The following is a 15,389-nucleotide window of genomic DNA, read 5'->3' as shown; positions in this document are numbered from 1 at the left end:
TGGCTGGCGCCTTAGCCGGTTGAGCTATAGGCGCCGAGCCGACTGCTCTGTTCTGATGTGCTTCATACCAGTTAGGCAGGAAGCTGTGACCCAGAATGCAGCCAGAGCACTGAGGCCTCCTGGGGACTCCTGGCTGCCTTGTTGATAGCACCTGCAGGTCTAGCCCCCAGGTGGGGCCTCTGACCTGCAGACAGGCCCACAGGTCTGGGGGAGGCAGTGTACCTCTCTTCCTGGCCTCAGTATCCCTGGGCAGATGCCCTGGGCTCCTGCTCACTGCTTTACCAAACATGGTACTCACCAGACAGTGTGAGTACTAGACAGTGTGGGTATGGCAGTGACCCACGGCACTGTGCCCTGATCTTCTCTGGCCCAGCCCTGGCTGCCAGGACCCAGTGGTGCTCACGTCCATCCTGGCCTCCCGTGGCCAGGGCTGGGTGAGTGCTCATCAGATTTTCCTTGAATTTTCATTTGTCAAGGTTGCCACCCCAGCAAAACGGCCTTGCTGTACCCCTGTGTCAGAGGGGCCCTCTTTGTCCCTACAGTTCCTAAGTCTCTTCCTCCCGCTGACTTGCTCTGCTTTCGCCTTCCTCCCTGCCTACCTCCTGACCTCTTCTCTCGCCTGCATGCCTCCGGTTTTCTTCCTCCTCCCTCCCTCTCTCTCCACCCCACTCCTCTCTGTGCTTTCTCTCTGCAGGCTACAAATGGAAAACATCTGTTCCCTGGAGCTTTGCAAGAGGCCCTTTTATTATTTTTCTCTGAGACATCCTGGTCTAACCCTGCACCCAGAGCTGGTTCCAGTCTTCCTAACATGCCTGCCAAACCCAAGGCTCTCCCTCTCCCCAGGCTGGGGGATGGGCCTATTCTCCAGGGCTATTTCCACAGCCCTTGGCAGGCAGGTCCTGCCCTCAGACTAGCCCCATGGGAGATGCTTCCTACAGAGACCCTCCCCCAGGCCTCAGAACAGGGAGGGAGCCTCTAGACTCAGAGCCCCAGAGCAAAGGAGAAATAGGTCAGGTCCTAAAAGGAAACCACCTTGGCTGGCCTTCATCATCAGTGGGCAGTTCTGGTGACCCAAAGGAAATAAGGAAGCATCCCTCTCCATGGAGCAGACCCTCAGGATATATGGACACCCAGAATAAAGAAGGAAGGTGGAGAGACGATGAGGGAGGAAGAGGAGAGGAGACCAAGGGGTTAGAACAGAGAAAGACCAGGAACCCAACAATGGAAACCAAAAAGTCCAAGACCCTCCTGCTCAGGACCCAGAGAGCACAGGCAATCGAGGCTGCGTGGGTCTGTCTTGGGCGTGGCCTCTGTGCTGGCTCAAGAAACTGGGAGGAGAGAAGAAAAGGCCAGAGCAAGGGAAGAGGAAAACATGGGAAGAAGGCACTGAGTGAAGGCAGGAGGGATGAGCAGGGTGGGGACCTGGGAAAAGAGGGGAGAGCAAAGAAGACAGGGCAAAGGACAGAGAGGAAAGAGGGACACAAAAGAGCATAGGAGCGCACAGGACCAGGGCAAGTGCTGGCTTCCTCCTCACCCAGGCTTTGGTAATAAACATGCACCCCAGCTTCCTCATCTGCCCAGCTAACAACTGGGGTAGCTTCCACCAGCAGGCCAGGGCACCTGTGCCCAGACTGCAACAGCCTGGCATCCAGGAGTTGAGACTAAGGCCAGTGTCCCCAAACCCAGAGAAAGCCCAGAGCTTCCCATGTCCCCTCTCGCCCTACATCCATCTCTGGCACACTGCCAGCTCCCAGAGAGATGCGCTCTGTGGTGTGTGTGTGTGGGGTGTCTTGCTTTTCTGGAAGGCATCTCTTGACACCCTGATCTTGGAGCATCTTAAGACCCAGTACCTCTCCCACTTTCTCACAGATCTGCTTCCCAAAAGGCACCCCGCAACTCATTCAGAATAAGTCCGTGGGCTTCTCACGTTGGACTGGAATGGGAAAGAAGCTTGGAGTGGGGAGGGGAGAGGAGGATGGCAAGAGTTGGGAGAGGAAAGATACGACATTTCCCAACCAAAGCGTAAATTCAGGTCGGAACTTACTGCCAAACAGACTGGGATGCAATTTATCTTGAACCAAACCAGAGGGATTAGCTCATTCCAAAATGATAAAGGCATCTTTTTTCCTTCCTGTAAATTTGCTGCAGCTGGTGGAGTCATTAGGCAGGGGTGAGTGGGGTGGGGACGCTAATGACAGTATTCTTAGCCTGGGTCAGGTGGGGGTAGGGAGAGAAGTCATTGCCCTGTGATCTGTCCTGGCAGCCCTCATTCAACAGGTGCTCAATAAATGCTTGCGGGTGAAGATGGCAGCCAGGGGAGAGGAGAGAGTTCATGGTGCAAACTGCCCTGGAATTCTTTCAGGCTCAGAATGAATGAGCTAGGACACCTTCTCAGGTTCCCTTCCTGGCCGTGGTGGCTGTGAACCAGTCTGGTCTCTTCTTCTATCATGACAGATCCCCTGATTTTTAATGGGGGACATGAGCACCCAGAATTGTCATTTGCCAGCGTCCTTTGCAGTTAGGGGTAGTCAAATAACCAAGTTCTGGCCAATGGGTCATGAGGGGAAATGAAGCGTGCAAATTCCAGGGTATGTCCTTGTTTTTGTGTGTGTGTGTGTGTGTTTTGTTTTTATTAAATCATAACTTTGTACGTTGATGCATTTATGGGGTTCAGTGTACTGATTTGATATACAATGTAAAATGCTTATATTGAACTAACACATCCATCACAATTATACTCTTTTCTTAATAGTTTTGAAATGTACCATTGCATCACTTTCTTCTCTTCCTTGTTTATCTTATGCCTTAGAGTGTGAATGTGGCAGAGTCATCCTGGACCACATGGACAGGAGTGACACCCTGGAAACAGCAGAGCTATCATCCCATTCAAGGTTGTCATCTCTGAATTATTACATGGCTAAGAAATAAGCATCTACCTTGTGTAAGCTACTGCTATTCTGGACCTGGTATGTTCACCCAAACCTACCTCCTAACACCACACTGCCCAGCCCTCATCTGGAGCCACACTGAAAGCATTCAGATTCTCTTCTCAGAGATCTCCTCTGTGGAGTGAATATGTAGGATAATGTCCAGAGAAGAAGGGCTAATGTGCAAATTATTGAAGGCTGTGTTTACAGTCATACTCCCACATCTAATTATAGGCTTTAAGAAGGCTGTTAGCCTTACTTGTAGTTACCAGAACATGCTAGCATCCCTAGTATCAAGCAATATATTATCTGAGAAATGTAAGCAGGGTTGTGACATGCAAAAACGTTTTCATTTGCTGATGGTAATAAACAAAGCAAATCATTAAATCAAAAGGCCTTGGGAGCCCCAGCACAGGTAACCCACAGCTCTGGAATTTGATAACCATATTACTGATGCATCACTGAAGTTGGTGACACTCCCAGTGTGGGTACAGGTTTCTACCCCAGGCACCTGAGGGGCTGGGGCTCCATTCTGCACACCCCGTGCAGCCAGGAGTTGTTAGGGCTCCATGTCTCAGAAGAAGACAGAGGAATCTCTGCAGAAGAAGACAGAGCAATCTCTTGTTCATTATCCTTCTGGATTTTCCAACATTCCTCTTCCTAATTAAGACCCAATAAGCTGATTCTGGAGCAAGCACAGCCCCCACACGTCCCTAGGATCCTCATGCCCTTGAGACGATATATGGAGCAGGATTTGGGTTTGGGTTATTAAAATGCTCCCGTGTCTAGCTTTGTTGTGAATCCTGGTTTAATTTTTTTTTTCCAGACTCAGAACCTAGGGTGGGGGAGGGAGAGCACACTGCAACACAAATGTGTCCATGCATGAGAAACACACAGCAGGAAGCTGCGATTCTCAGCTAATAAGCACATTCTAACTCTGGCTGGCCAGATCCACTGTCCTGCTAAGGGCTCATTCATCCAGTTTCTTCTCTACCTCCCCTGGGGACCACAGCCCCACCCCCATGCAGGGAGCAGGCAGATAGGAAGACCATCAGAACACAGGCCAAGAGGCACTCCAGGGCCCACAGTGTCCCTGGGGCGGCTCAGGCCTGGTGCACTTTTAAGATTCCACTCAGTCTATCTTCTGCTGCCGCCACCATTTTATCTCTTTCAGGCACTCACTTGTCACCTCTGGCTTTTTCTCTCATCCATTCTGATCCACCTCTCACACACCCTCAGGTTAGAATTTCAAACCCACAAGTCACTCCTAGGCACTCCTAAGCATTAGGACACTCAACTGTTTGCCGGCCCAGATCACCTATACCTCTACCTCTACCTCGACTGTGATGGACAAGACAGAAGCCAAGTGCCACTAGCTGGGCACCTACTATGTGCCACCCTGACTGCTTCACAAGTCAGCTTATTTTAGATCAGGACTCATGAGAGTTATCTGGCATTAGAACCCAGATCTGTGTGACTCCCAAGCTGGCTTTCTGAAGCCTGACTCCCAGACACTAACCTTCCAACTCCACGGTGGCAATGGCACCAATTAGTACCAAGAGGGACTGTCACCTGAATAAGAACTTCAGTGTTACCCACTCCACTCTGCCTTCAATGAATTCTGCCCCCAGACCCTCCCTTTGTTGGGGCCTCAACACGTCACCTCTTCTTTAGCTATTCCATGAGCTCTCCACGAGGGTCTGAAGTCCTCCAGGGTTTGAAGCCTGCTTGTGAGACTAAGAAGACCATCTGTGTGGCCTTTCATGACCTCAAATTCCCTCTCATGTCTATCTGCTGCTAGAGAAGCTCTCCCAGGTGGGAGGCAGGCACCATCCCCACTAGGCAGAGAAGGAAACCCATAGCCAGATAGATTAAGTGACTTGCCTGAAGCAAAGAAGAAATAGCTGGAACCTTTCCTATAAGTACCATGTAGCCCATGAGTACTGCCAGCGGTCACCTCCATACACTCCCTTCCCCAAGACAGGGCTCTGACAGTTGGAGTAAGCTGCAGGCATGCAGGTAGGATCATGGGGACCAGGGACACTTACCGGCCTGGAGCCAGATCTGTTCCAGTGTGGTCCACAGCTGCATGGGGCCCTGCTTCAGGACTGAAGACGGCATGGTCAGCTCTGACATGGCCTCCTCCAGCCGGGAGGCTGCGATGGATGATGCTTGCCGGGAGCCTGTGGAGCAAGAGGGTTCAGGCTGAGCAGTAGCCGGGTGCCAAACGCTGTAGGCTGCAGGAACAGTAACTGCCCAGTTCCATGGGGAAGGAGAGGGCGCTAAGGCAGGGCAAGATAGCACAGCCAGGCAGCCATAAAGTAACTCACAGACCCACCAGGGACAGCCCACTGCATCTTCTCACCCAAAGCTAAGGAGAGGAGCTCCCTGTGGGGCAACCAGGCAGAGATCCCACTAGGAATCTACCCCTAGGAAAACAATCACCCCATGTCAGCAGAGTTGCTCATTCTGCTACTGCCTGTAACACTGAAAATAATAGGAATTACTTAGTGTCTAATAACAGGGACTGATTAGAAATAAGTGAGGGTATAGTGGTTAAAATAACAATGTCTAAATATGGGTATCAGAAATCAATATGGAAAGATGTTCACATACAGTTAGACAAAAAAAGCAAGTTACTAAAGAATAGGATCACATTTTTATAAAAAAAATATGGGGTTGGGAAAAAAATCGGAAAGGCTGTTTATTAAGGGCTAGGTGGAGAAATTATGGATGAGTTTTTTCCTTTTGCTATTTTTACTTTCTGTTTTCACAAGTGTGTATTACTATTTCCTACGTATAAAGATCCCATTTGGGACAGTGCTGTGAAAACCCCCTGGGTAGCATTTCAAGTCAGACCTGTGCCCTCTGGAAAACCTCTTCCTGTGGCCATTCTTGGTGACATGGGCCCCTGTTCAGGATATGTAAGCTGTTGACATTTATAATTCCATGCAGGTGAAATGTGAGCACTTTCTCTCTCTCTCACAGAGGCAATAAAGGCTCTAATAAACTCAGGGGACCTCAGGGCAAACCACAGATGATTTCAGTTTATGAGACAAGTGAACATGGAGTCCTAATAACTGTGTTCATAATTCTTCCCTCTAATTGCAAAGGAGCTCCTGCCCCCCATTCCTCCATCTCCTCCTTGGAGACAGCAGCTCTACACGCAGCGAAGCAACCCTGAGATGTGCCTCTAAAGTCAGGTGCTAGGTTTGCCTTCTAGAATCAACTCTATCCCTTGACAACAAAGGTACAACTTGGCTCATATCCACAGAAGTGAAAAAAAAAAAAAAAGAGCAGTTCCACTAACTGCAGCTCACTTTCATTCCCTTGACTAAATCTTGTGTTTGTAAGGAAGATGTTCTACTTTAATCAGGTCCCCAATCAAAAAATGTTTAAGTTTGCATTTCCTGAATTCATCTGAATTTCACAAGCCATGAGTTTCAGGATGAGTTTTTTCAGGAAAGAGTCAGCTTTGAACTTAGAGTTGTAAACAGCTCAGTCCTTTCCTTTCTATTTGACTTGATCTGCTGTGGACATTAGGTGGACTGTGGCCTCTGGCTTTAGCCTAAGGGGAAACAGTTTCTGTGCTCTACAGCTATCTTCTCAACTCCAGCTTCCCTCCTTTCACCCCCTGTTCACTCCAGCTGCGCACTGCCCACTCCAGGGCCAGTAGCCAGCTTTCGCCAGAGCCAAGGTCAGCCCTGAAAGGCAACAGGATAGTTTCTTAGCACCAAGACCCTTGGGCAGCAACCGGCAAGGAGCAGAGATGGGTTGGCCCAGCTGGGTGGATGCCACTCCCTATTAGTGCTCTCAGACTGGGAGAGCCATAGGCCCACACAGAGAGCTGCTCAGGCGCACTCTTACCAGAATCTGCATCATGGGCATCAGGCAAGGTCAGGTGCATGCCACTCTGTTTCTTCATTGTGAAGCCCTCACCGAGGCTGCCATCCTTTTCCAGGCCTCTGAAAGGCAAGGGTGGGCAGGGCCCGGTAAGGTTTTGCACTGACAGGGATGAGGCAGCCTCACTCCCTCACTCCCAGCAGGCTTTGGGACACTGAGACTTCAGGCCTGAGAACAGAACCAAAGTCATTGGGAAGGACGAAGACCACTAGAGGCAGGACAGGTCAGCATGGTCCAGGCCACATAGGCTGAGGAACGGAGACACTCCCACACTGTCTGTGCTCTCCTCTGAAGTGGGTGAGGCCAGCAACTGTCCAGCCAGGGCCAGGTCTTTTCTACTTTTCGGTGTCCTCACATCTAGCAGGGTGCCAGGCAGAAAGTGGATCTGGGCAATGGTGTTCAAGGAAAGCCTGGTCTTTCCAGGGTACCAGAAGTACCCCAACCTATCCCCACAGAAGGAGGCACCAGATGCCACTCCCTGCCTCTAGCTACCCTGGCTCCCAAAGAAAGGGGAGGACTCCAGAGAAGCCATGGGGGCCCTTAGGGGGCAGATTAAATAATGCCTGCCCCCAATTCCCCAGCTCCCATACTGCTGGTGTGTGTGGGTGTCTCTTGTCTCAAAATAGGAGCTAGGAAAGAGCACCAGCTCAGAAAGCCTATTGTGGCTATCCTGGGGCACATGCAGCCCCCACCAGCCTGTTCCCATGCTGAGGGAGCCCCTGACCCTGTGGGGGGGGGGGGAAGTTAGAGGAGGATGGAGGCAGAAGGTGGAGGAGAGGAGAAGGCAGGCCCAGCCTGGCCAGAAGGCTTCTTCCTGGCTTCTTCCTTTGAGAGAGGAGCCAAGATGATGGTTCCACAAAGAGTGCCAGGGTCTGGGGTGTCCCTGCCATACTAATTAAAGCTCACACTAGTCCCAGTTTGGGCCTATGGCTGCCCAGTCATCTCAGTGGGCACTATAGGAGACCATCCATGAAACACAGTGGCTAGGGCTGGCTCCCTTCCTCTGCTACCTTCCTCCCACTCCCAGGTGGCACCCAAGCCTGGTGCAAAAGAGCCAGAGACACCAGGTTGAAATCACAGGTCACTCTTCTTAGCTTTGTGACCTTTGGCAAAGCTACTTGACCTTTCTTAAGTTTTCTTATCCTGAAAATGGGCATGATCATGTTCATCTCACAGGTTGCTTTGAGGAGCAAGACGCACGGGCAGGTGCTGGTGCTGGTGCTGGGCTGGTTCGGGGCAGACCCACAGATGCAGGCTCCTGTCCTACTTTCTCTCCTATCTATGAAGGGACCTCTCCCAGGGCCCTGGAAACAGCCTGTCTGGGGGACTACTTGCCATCTGGCTCTAGGCCAGTATATCTTGTAGAACCTCACTGCCAGAGGGGGAGAGGAAGAGAAGAGATGGTCCAGGCCAAGCAATTAGCAGACACCCACAGGAGAGCTGGGCAGTCAGTGGCTCCTTGAAGGAGGGGCATCTGGATGGGGTCTACCCATGGTTACAACTTTAGACTAGACCAGCAGTGTGGGCCTGGCCCAGGCAGAGCAGAGGAAGGGGGTGTGCCAGGTGGTTCAGCAGGAAGGGGGCCACTGGGCAAGAGGGGTAGGCCAGACCTTAAGGCTGTAGATTCTGGCCTTGAACCTTGGCCTCGATCCAAGCCTTGGTTTCTGATCTGTGGCCTCAGGTCTAGGAAAGAATCTTCCCTATCTCCTGGGAAAGCCAGGAAGGTACTGGGTCCAAGCTTCCAGTCCAGATAATCCTGCACTACCCTGCGTGGGGGAGCTCAGGAGAAGTGTTCAGGGGCTTCCTGCAGCGAAGAGCTCTGGCAGCCCAGCAGTTCTGCTGCTCCCTGGGAGGCAAAAGTGGCCCTTCAGTGCTGTAGACAAAGCTGCATCTCAGAGGGGCTCCACCATGACTGACCACTGATGACAACCAGCCATCCAAAAAGGAGCAAAAAGGGGACCAGCTATGCACCTGCTCCAGTGGCCTCAGCCAGGGAACAGAAGAGTGAGGGCACCTGAACTCAGTGAGTCCCCTCGAATAGGGGTCTGGTTCTTGTCCACAGGGTGCCCAGCTGCCAGGTGGCCTCCCATTCCCTTTCTGAAAAGTCCCTTAGCCAGAGCCTCCTTCAGGCAGCTTCCTTCCACTCATTGGTTCTGCTCTTCTCCAGAACCTCCTAGGTTCATAGGCCTGCAAAGTGAGGGCTGACCCTATCCAGGGTGTTTTACCCCACCTGATCACCCGGGGGCCTCCCCTGTAAATTTTGCCATTGTAGACGTTCTTCTGGGAAAATTGAAAGCCTCTGAGCTCCCTAAGTCCCTGTGAAAATGCAAACACTCACCAGAGTAGGGTCCCCTGGGGCCTTAGGGAAATGACACAGCTAGCAATTCCAGAGAAGGGGAGGTCTTGGAGAACAGAGGCCCACAAAGAGGCAGCCAAGCCACCTGTATGAGGCCCCCTTTCCCTTTGGGTCACACAGGTTGAGCCCAGGCATCCCACTGGGCTTGAGAAAAGACCTGCAAATTCATCCCAGATAAGAGTACCCTGCGCTGGCCCGGGACAAACCCAGATGCCAGGCCAGAGATTACAGCAGGAGAAAGGGTACATGGACACTGGTGACTGGAGAGAAGTGGGGACCCTGCCACCTCCTCTTCCTTTAGCCTCCATATAAGAATCAGGAAAGTGACAGCCTCCAGGGGCTGGGACTCAGAAGGCCTGGGCTCAAGCCCAGCACTAGAGAGCACCAGCAAGTGACTCTGGCAAACTGTGTAAGGTCTCTGAGTTTCACTCCCCTCACTGGGCTGAGAATAAAATCCCATAATGTATAATAAAGTAAAGCAACAAGCCCAACACCTGGAACGGGTGTGCTCAATCATGATTTCTCTTCCTTCCTCCCACTCTGAACTTCAATTTACAACGACCCTGGCAACCACCCTCTGGCAACCCAAAGGACAAGGACATCCACTCACCCTAGCTGGGAGAAGCTATACAGGCTCTGCCACAGCTGCAGCATTTGTCTGCAGGTCACGAGGGCTTCCTCAGGGCCTTTCAGTAGCTGCTCCAGCTTCACCTTGGTGAACATCAGGCTGTGGGAGGGAGTGGCCATTAGCAAGCCTGGAGAGGGCCTCTTCTCATCTGGGAACTCTGCCCCAGCGTGGCACCCTCCATCTGCGGCCCTCCCCAGCACATAGGAGGGAGAGTGCCATGAGTGTGGCAGCATCTGCGGACCGCTTGCTTTCTTCCTATGCCTCAGTTTCTCTCCATTTTGGCTGCCAAAGCATGAAGCACTCTCCTGCACTTGTCACTGTCATCCACGTGTCCAGTGACCAAACACTAAATCACCCACCTCGGAAGCAGTGTCAAGGGTGATTGCTGCTCTTGGCTTGCTCTTCCTACCCACATCCTCAGCTAAGCAGCGTCCTTTGTCCTCTCTAATGTGTGGTCAGCCTTTATATTTAAATGCCCCTCAGGGCCCAGGATGGGCCTTGGATAAGAGACCTTCCCAGAAAGTCACTTTGAATCCGTGGGTGAGGTTAAGCAAGGGAAGGGTGAAAAGGTCACCCAGGCAGAGCTCTGCTTTCTACCTTGATAGCACACAATAGGTGCCCTGTTAACTTCTAAATGAAATTGCAAACTTTGCTTCCTGACCCTGGATACATGAGGAAGATGGTGTTATACTTTATCAAACTTGAATTTCCCAAAATAGCTAGCTTCCCTTATATAATTGATAGGATTAAAGCAACATGAAACCCTATTCAAATCGCCATTTAGGAACAGTTACTGTGCAATGAGAGAAAGCAACTTTAGAATTTCTTTCACCCTGAAAAGCTGAAGTCCTCTGAAGTAAGGAAAGTGTGGGAATGTGGCACTTCTAATGGCTGGGAAGGAGGGGTTGGTCCCATGAGGAGGTAGGGACAACCAAAAGATATCACACAGACCAATGATAACCCCTGCTCGCCAAGGACTGGGTTAGGGCCCTGAGGCTCTGCTGTGCCAGGTGTTGGCCCTTCAGCTTCTAGGAGGTCTGAGGGTACTGGTGGAGGGGTCCAGGCAGTGGCTATTTAGCAACCAGTATGCAAGGACAATATTCCTCGCTGGTACTACCAGCAGTCCTAATGCACACAGGCTGCCTGGGTCACCTGCAGAGCCTATCAAGGCTGTGGCTTCCAGTTCTCATCACTAAGGAGTAAGGCTCCTGGATCCACGGCATTGCTGCTGCATAAACCACATGAGTGCCAGACCCCCCAGGTGACCACTGCCTTGAGGTTCTACTGGCCCATCCAAGGGTGGCACATAGTCTTTCCCCATCTGGGGGCCTCACCCTGATCTCCCAGGCTTGGGGGGGCAGGTGTCTCTCAGGGATGCCAGGCCTACACCAGGGGGCTGCTCCTCTGACCTGCCCCCTTTGTTGGGTCCTGGCCTCCCTGTCCTCTGTCCCAAGACCTGGGCCTCCAGCCTCATAAAGAACTTTGACGTCCATACTCTGCTCCTTTCTTTTCTCACCTGTTTCTGTTAGGTTGTGACTTTTTGGTAGAGAATGAAGTAGGGGGAATTTCCCCAGTCATCTCTTCAGAGGAGGGAGTTCCTGGACAGGTATTATTTTTCCTCCTCACTATTCCTCAAAAATGCCTTCCCTGCCCCTCACACAGCTTTCCTGATGTGGCTCTTCCTTTCAACTTTGCCCCCTGCCCAACCTGACTTTAGATTCCACCCTCTCAGGTTGGCCTGTACCCTTCTTGGAACTTCAACTAATGACCATCCAGATAGCCCATAAGGCCCTGAGGGCAGAGGCCCCCCAGGGTGGAAGGCTGGGCCTGGAACATGACCGAGCAGGGCTGACCTGGGGTGTAGCCTCAGGTACCAGGCCTACCACCCCTGCTCTCCTTTCCAGACTCGCCAAGGGTCCAACACTCCATAAGGATTAGGAGCCTTTGCTTTTGGTAATATGAAGAACTCACAATGCCTATCTTCAAAGGAACAATTAGAGTGCTATAAATAATAAATTGCCCAGAGAATCAAGGACTGTATTTCTAGATCAGATTCAGTGCAAAGAGAGAACAGAGAAGGGGTCTTACTAGAGCTGGTGGAAAGCAGGGTGGGGTGGGGTTGGGTTGAGAGTAGGGGACAGGAGGAGTATGAGGTGTGGCAAGAGCGGCAGGTTGGAACAGTAGGTGTTTGATGAGGCAGAAAAGCACCCCCATGCAGGCAGCCAGGGTAGCAGAGTCCCCTGGGTTGGGCAGGTTCCCAGGGACAGCTTCTGGGCGGGCCAGCCCTGCAGCATCCCTTGGCTCTCAGCAGACCCCTCCTCTAGTACAATTCCCTCTGCTAGAGCTCCCTTCTCAGTGCTACTTCCTGCATCTCTGAGGATCAGGGAGGGTACATGGAAGACCTGACCACACCATGTGCTTGGAGCAGAAGTGGCCAAAAGCTGAGCTGGCATTATAGTAGCTTCTACCAACCCAGGCTGTATTTTTGTAGCCACTGACATTCCATTAGAGTGAGTGGCCCAGAGCAGAATTTCTCAATCCAGCCACATCCTTTCTAGGCTGGGGCAAGTGATCAAACAGTCACTGTTGGTCTGATCCTTCACTCCCAGGTCTTGGGAGGCTCCACATTAGCTCCTGAGAGTTCTGTGGTCTGGCAATTGAGCACCGCCAGAGGGATCTTCCTCCACCAAGAGCCCTGCCGAGGATGTCCACACCTGCCATCCAAACGCTTCTGTGTGGCCTTCATAGCCTTCCTGTTCTGGTTCCACCTTGCATTCCTGCCACTCCTCACATGACTCTGGGCACGTGTGTGCTGATCACGTGAGTATAGCAGCTCCCCAAAGCTCAGGACGTGCTCCATGTCATGCCCTCTGCTGCCATGCTCTGACTTTCTGTGTGTTCCTATGGGGGTTGGGCACCCCCCTCCAAGACAGTCTGCCCTAAGTCAGGATGTGGTTACCTGTACTCCTGCCAGCTAGCTTCTATTTCACTGCCGACTTTCCCCCGCTCAGCAGGGATCTGCAAACCACTCCCACAGAAGGAGCCACTCAGCTGCTCTTCTGGCTAAGAAGCACAGAGCCCCCTCTTCATCATGCCCACCCACACACTCTTGGCCCAGTTCTCAGAAAGCCTGAGGGAGCCCTGGCATGCCATCATGGCTAATGGGAGATGCTCTGGGCCCCCACAACAGGAGGAGTCAGAGCTGTGGCCACAGCCTCGCCAGAACACGGTGCTTCCTAGGCAGGGTGTGGGGAAGCTGCTGGCAGTGGGGGCAGGGAACACAGAGCGCTAGCAGGAGCACCCCACTTCATGCAGCCCAGCCCCTTGCTTACCAACCTCACATACCAAATGGGTCTAAAATGTCACCTGAATAAAGGATTCTGAGACTTTTAATCCAGTGGTTTTAAAGTCCCGATGTGACCCATCCTGTCTTCCTCTGAATGTCTGGGACTATGTCCAGTTACCACTTAATTATTATACTTTTATGTACATGCTATTGGGGCTTAGGACACACCATCCCAGAATATGACTTTAGAGGACCAGCAAATGCCACCCCCAAATATATTTTGGCATATTTTGGACTGGTTATTCTGAGAAACTATAGACGCAGGAATAGCTCTGAAAAGCTGCCCTTTTATAAAAAGAGCTTACGTTTATAAGGAAAATCTACATTAGTCGCTGTATCTATAAGGAAGAGGTCCACTCCTGACAACATTCATTCCAAGAGACTTTTATCCCTGTAACAAGATGATCTTTTTCACCACACATTCCCTCCCCTCATCTTCTCCTAACTTGTCTTGACCACCTCTGGAACCCCCAAACTCCTTTCCTTTCTGTTGCTCAGGATTCTTTTAAGCTTCCACTATCTAGTCCCTCTTCAAACCTCAGATTTTGTGGGACTCCTGTGTTTTTTTCCTGTTAATCTGTCTTATGTCAGTTTAATTCATAGCCTAGCCAAAGGAGCTGGAGGGAAGCCATTTTCCTCTGCCCCGCTGTCTATATAATCTTTCTTGCCACCTAGACTTAATACAAAAGATAAATTTATATCAAGCATTTTTAAAGCCAGACACTCTAGCAACAGTCTGGACAGTCCTGTGCAGAGGCTAAGACAACCTGTGCCCCACTGTGTCCCCACCTGGACAGCAAGTACCTGTAGGATAGGCCCCACTTCCCTTCTCTGGTGCCTGGCTTAGCGCTGAGCACACCGTGTCTGTTCGCCTGATTCCTCATACAGCCAACAAGCAAGGGTTTCTACTTCAAACTGTCCAGAAGCAAAGTTTTACCCCATACAAGAGCAGGACCTAGCGGGGAACAGTGGGCCTGGGCACGGCATGGAGGGGTCTGGCTCCTCCTGACTGGAGTTATTCATCTCAGGGGACAGTCACTGGGCAAGGCCAATAATATTACTGAGGACAGTCTCTGAGATGGGAACTCCTAAATATCAGGCTCTAGAGGCACTCTGATGAGAAGCTGAGTCTCTGAGAGGAATGGGCACATTACTGTCCTCAAACTCTGTACTGAAACTTCACTCTGTGAGGAGATACTGGCCAAAGTCCCAGCTCTGCTGGCACAGTTCTGCACTTGTAAACTGAAGTGAAATCACCTGCTCCATGGGATGCCCACCAGGCTGAACTGTGATGACCCACAAGTAGCAGCCGGGAAACCCCACAGTAGCATCTGCTCTCTAGCAGGGAAGAGACTCCTGCTTTGAAACCAAACGCCTGGCAGACCCCATGAAACAAGCTTCCAGGCTGAGTGGTTCTGAGGATGCCCAGAAAGCCCTTGAGTTTCCTAGCCTATTCAGTTAGGCCCTTGGCCTCTAGGACTGGTGATGGGCTTGGGACACCAAGAGGATGGGAAGAGCATAGGAAGGGTGGCACAGAGCCACAGGATCCTGGGCAAAGTGTCGTTGGCTGTGACTCCCTCTTGCAAGCATTTTCCTGTTTTTAAGCTGTGGACGCCCATGCGAAATAAACACAGGTTTTTTATGCCCTTGCCATGCGACTGGCATCTGAAAGATGTGAAAGTCAGTATCATCTCTGGGGAGGGGAAGGAGCAAGGGTCAGCATAAACATGTGATGTACTCCGTCCCACTGCTGGGGCTGGGCCAGGAGAGTCCCAGTCCTGAAATACCTTATTTCTGGCACCCAGGGGCATAGATAGGACTTAGCTGATCCTGCTGAACCCTGAGATACCTCAGCCCTACAAGGTCTACTAGTATGTCTGGCCAGCCCTGCTTCTGTGGAGGAAGATAGACCAGCAAGGTCACCGTCTCTGCTCCTTGTTATAAATGGCTGTGCCACAGCTCTCTTTGCCAGTCTGCCCAGTAGCTCCAGCTGGGGGCTAATGATGGAGGTCCTTGAGAGAATGCTGGCATCTTCCTATTCTTCCTCCCTTTTTGCACTCTGGGGACAGGATTGGACTGTTAATTGTTTGTCAAAAGGATTGAGACCTGGAGCTGCTCCCATGTGAGGCAAAGACAAATAATTTCTTCCAACTGCCACAAAGAGTAAAGGTCTTAGGGTGAGTTCCTCAGACATGGTAAGTATGGTCTTTCCAAAACATTTTTTTTTTT

At 51.4% G+C, this 15,389-nt stretch overlaps 1 protein-coding gene across 2 annotated transcripts in view; it reads right to left on the bottom strand.

Annotated features, from left to right (window-relative positions):
- TTC7A (tetratricopeptide repeat domain 7A) overlaps positions 1–15,389 on the bottom strand; it is a 123,818-nt gene that overhangs the window by 16,820 nt on the left and 91,609 nt on the right. For both annotated transcript variants that reach the window (XM_003787892.3, XM_023512136.1), the window contains exons 16-18: positions 9,797–9,913; positions 6,795–6,892; positions 4,976–5,110 (exon numbers count right to left, since the gene is read on the bottom strand). In XM_003787892.3, the coding sequence (XP_003787940.1) occupies positions 4,976–5,110; positions 6,795–6,892; positions 9,797–9,913 (350 nt within the window). The remainder of the gene's footprint in view (positions 1–4,975; positions 5,111–6,794; positions 6,893–9,796; positions 9,914–15,389) is intronic.

This window comes from Otolemur garnettii, unplaced genomic scaffold (genome assembly GCF_000181295.1).
Source record: "Otolemur garnettii isolate 467f Iridium unplaced genomic scaffold, OtoGar3 scaffold00024, whole genome shotgun sequence".
NCBI classification, from domain to species: Eukaryota; Metazoa; Chordata; class Mammalia; order Primates; family Galagidae; genus Otolemur; species Otolemur garnettii.
Note: the sequence above shows the minus strand (reverse complement) of the source record. Positions and strands in the feature narration are given on the sequence as shown.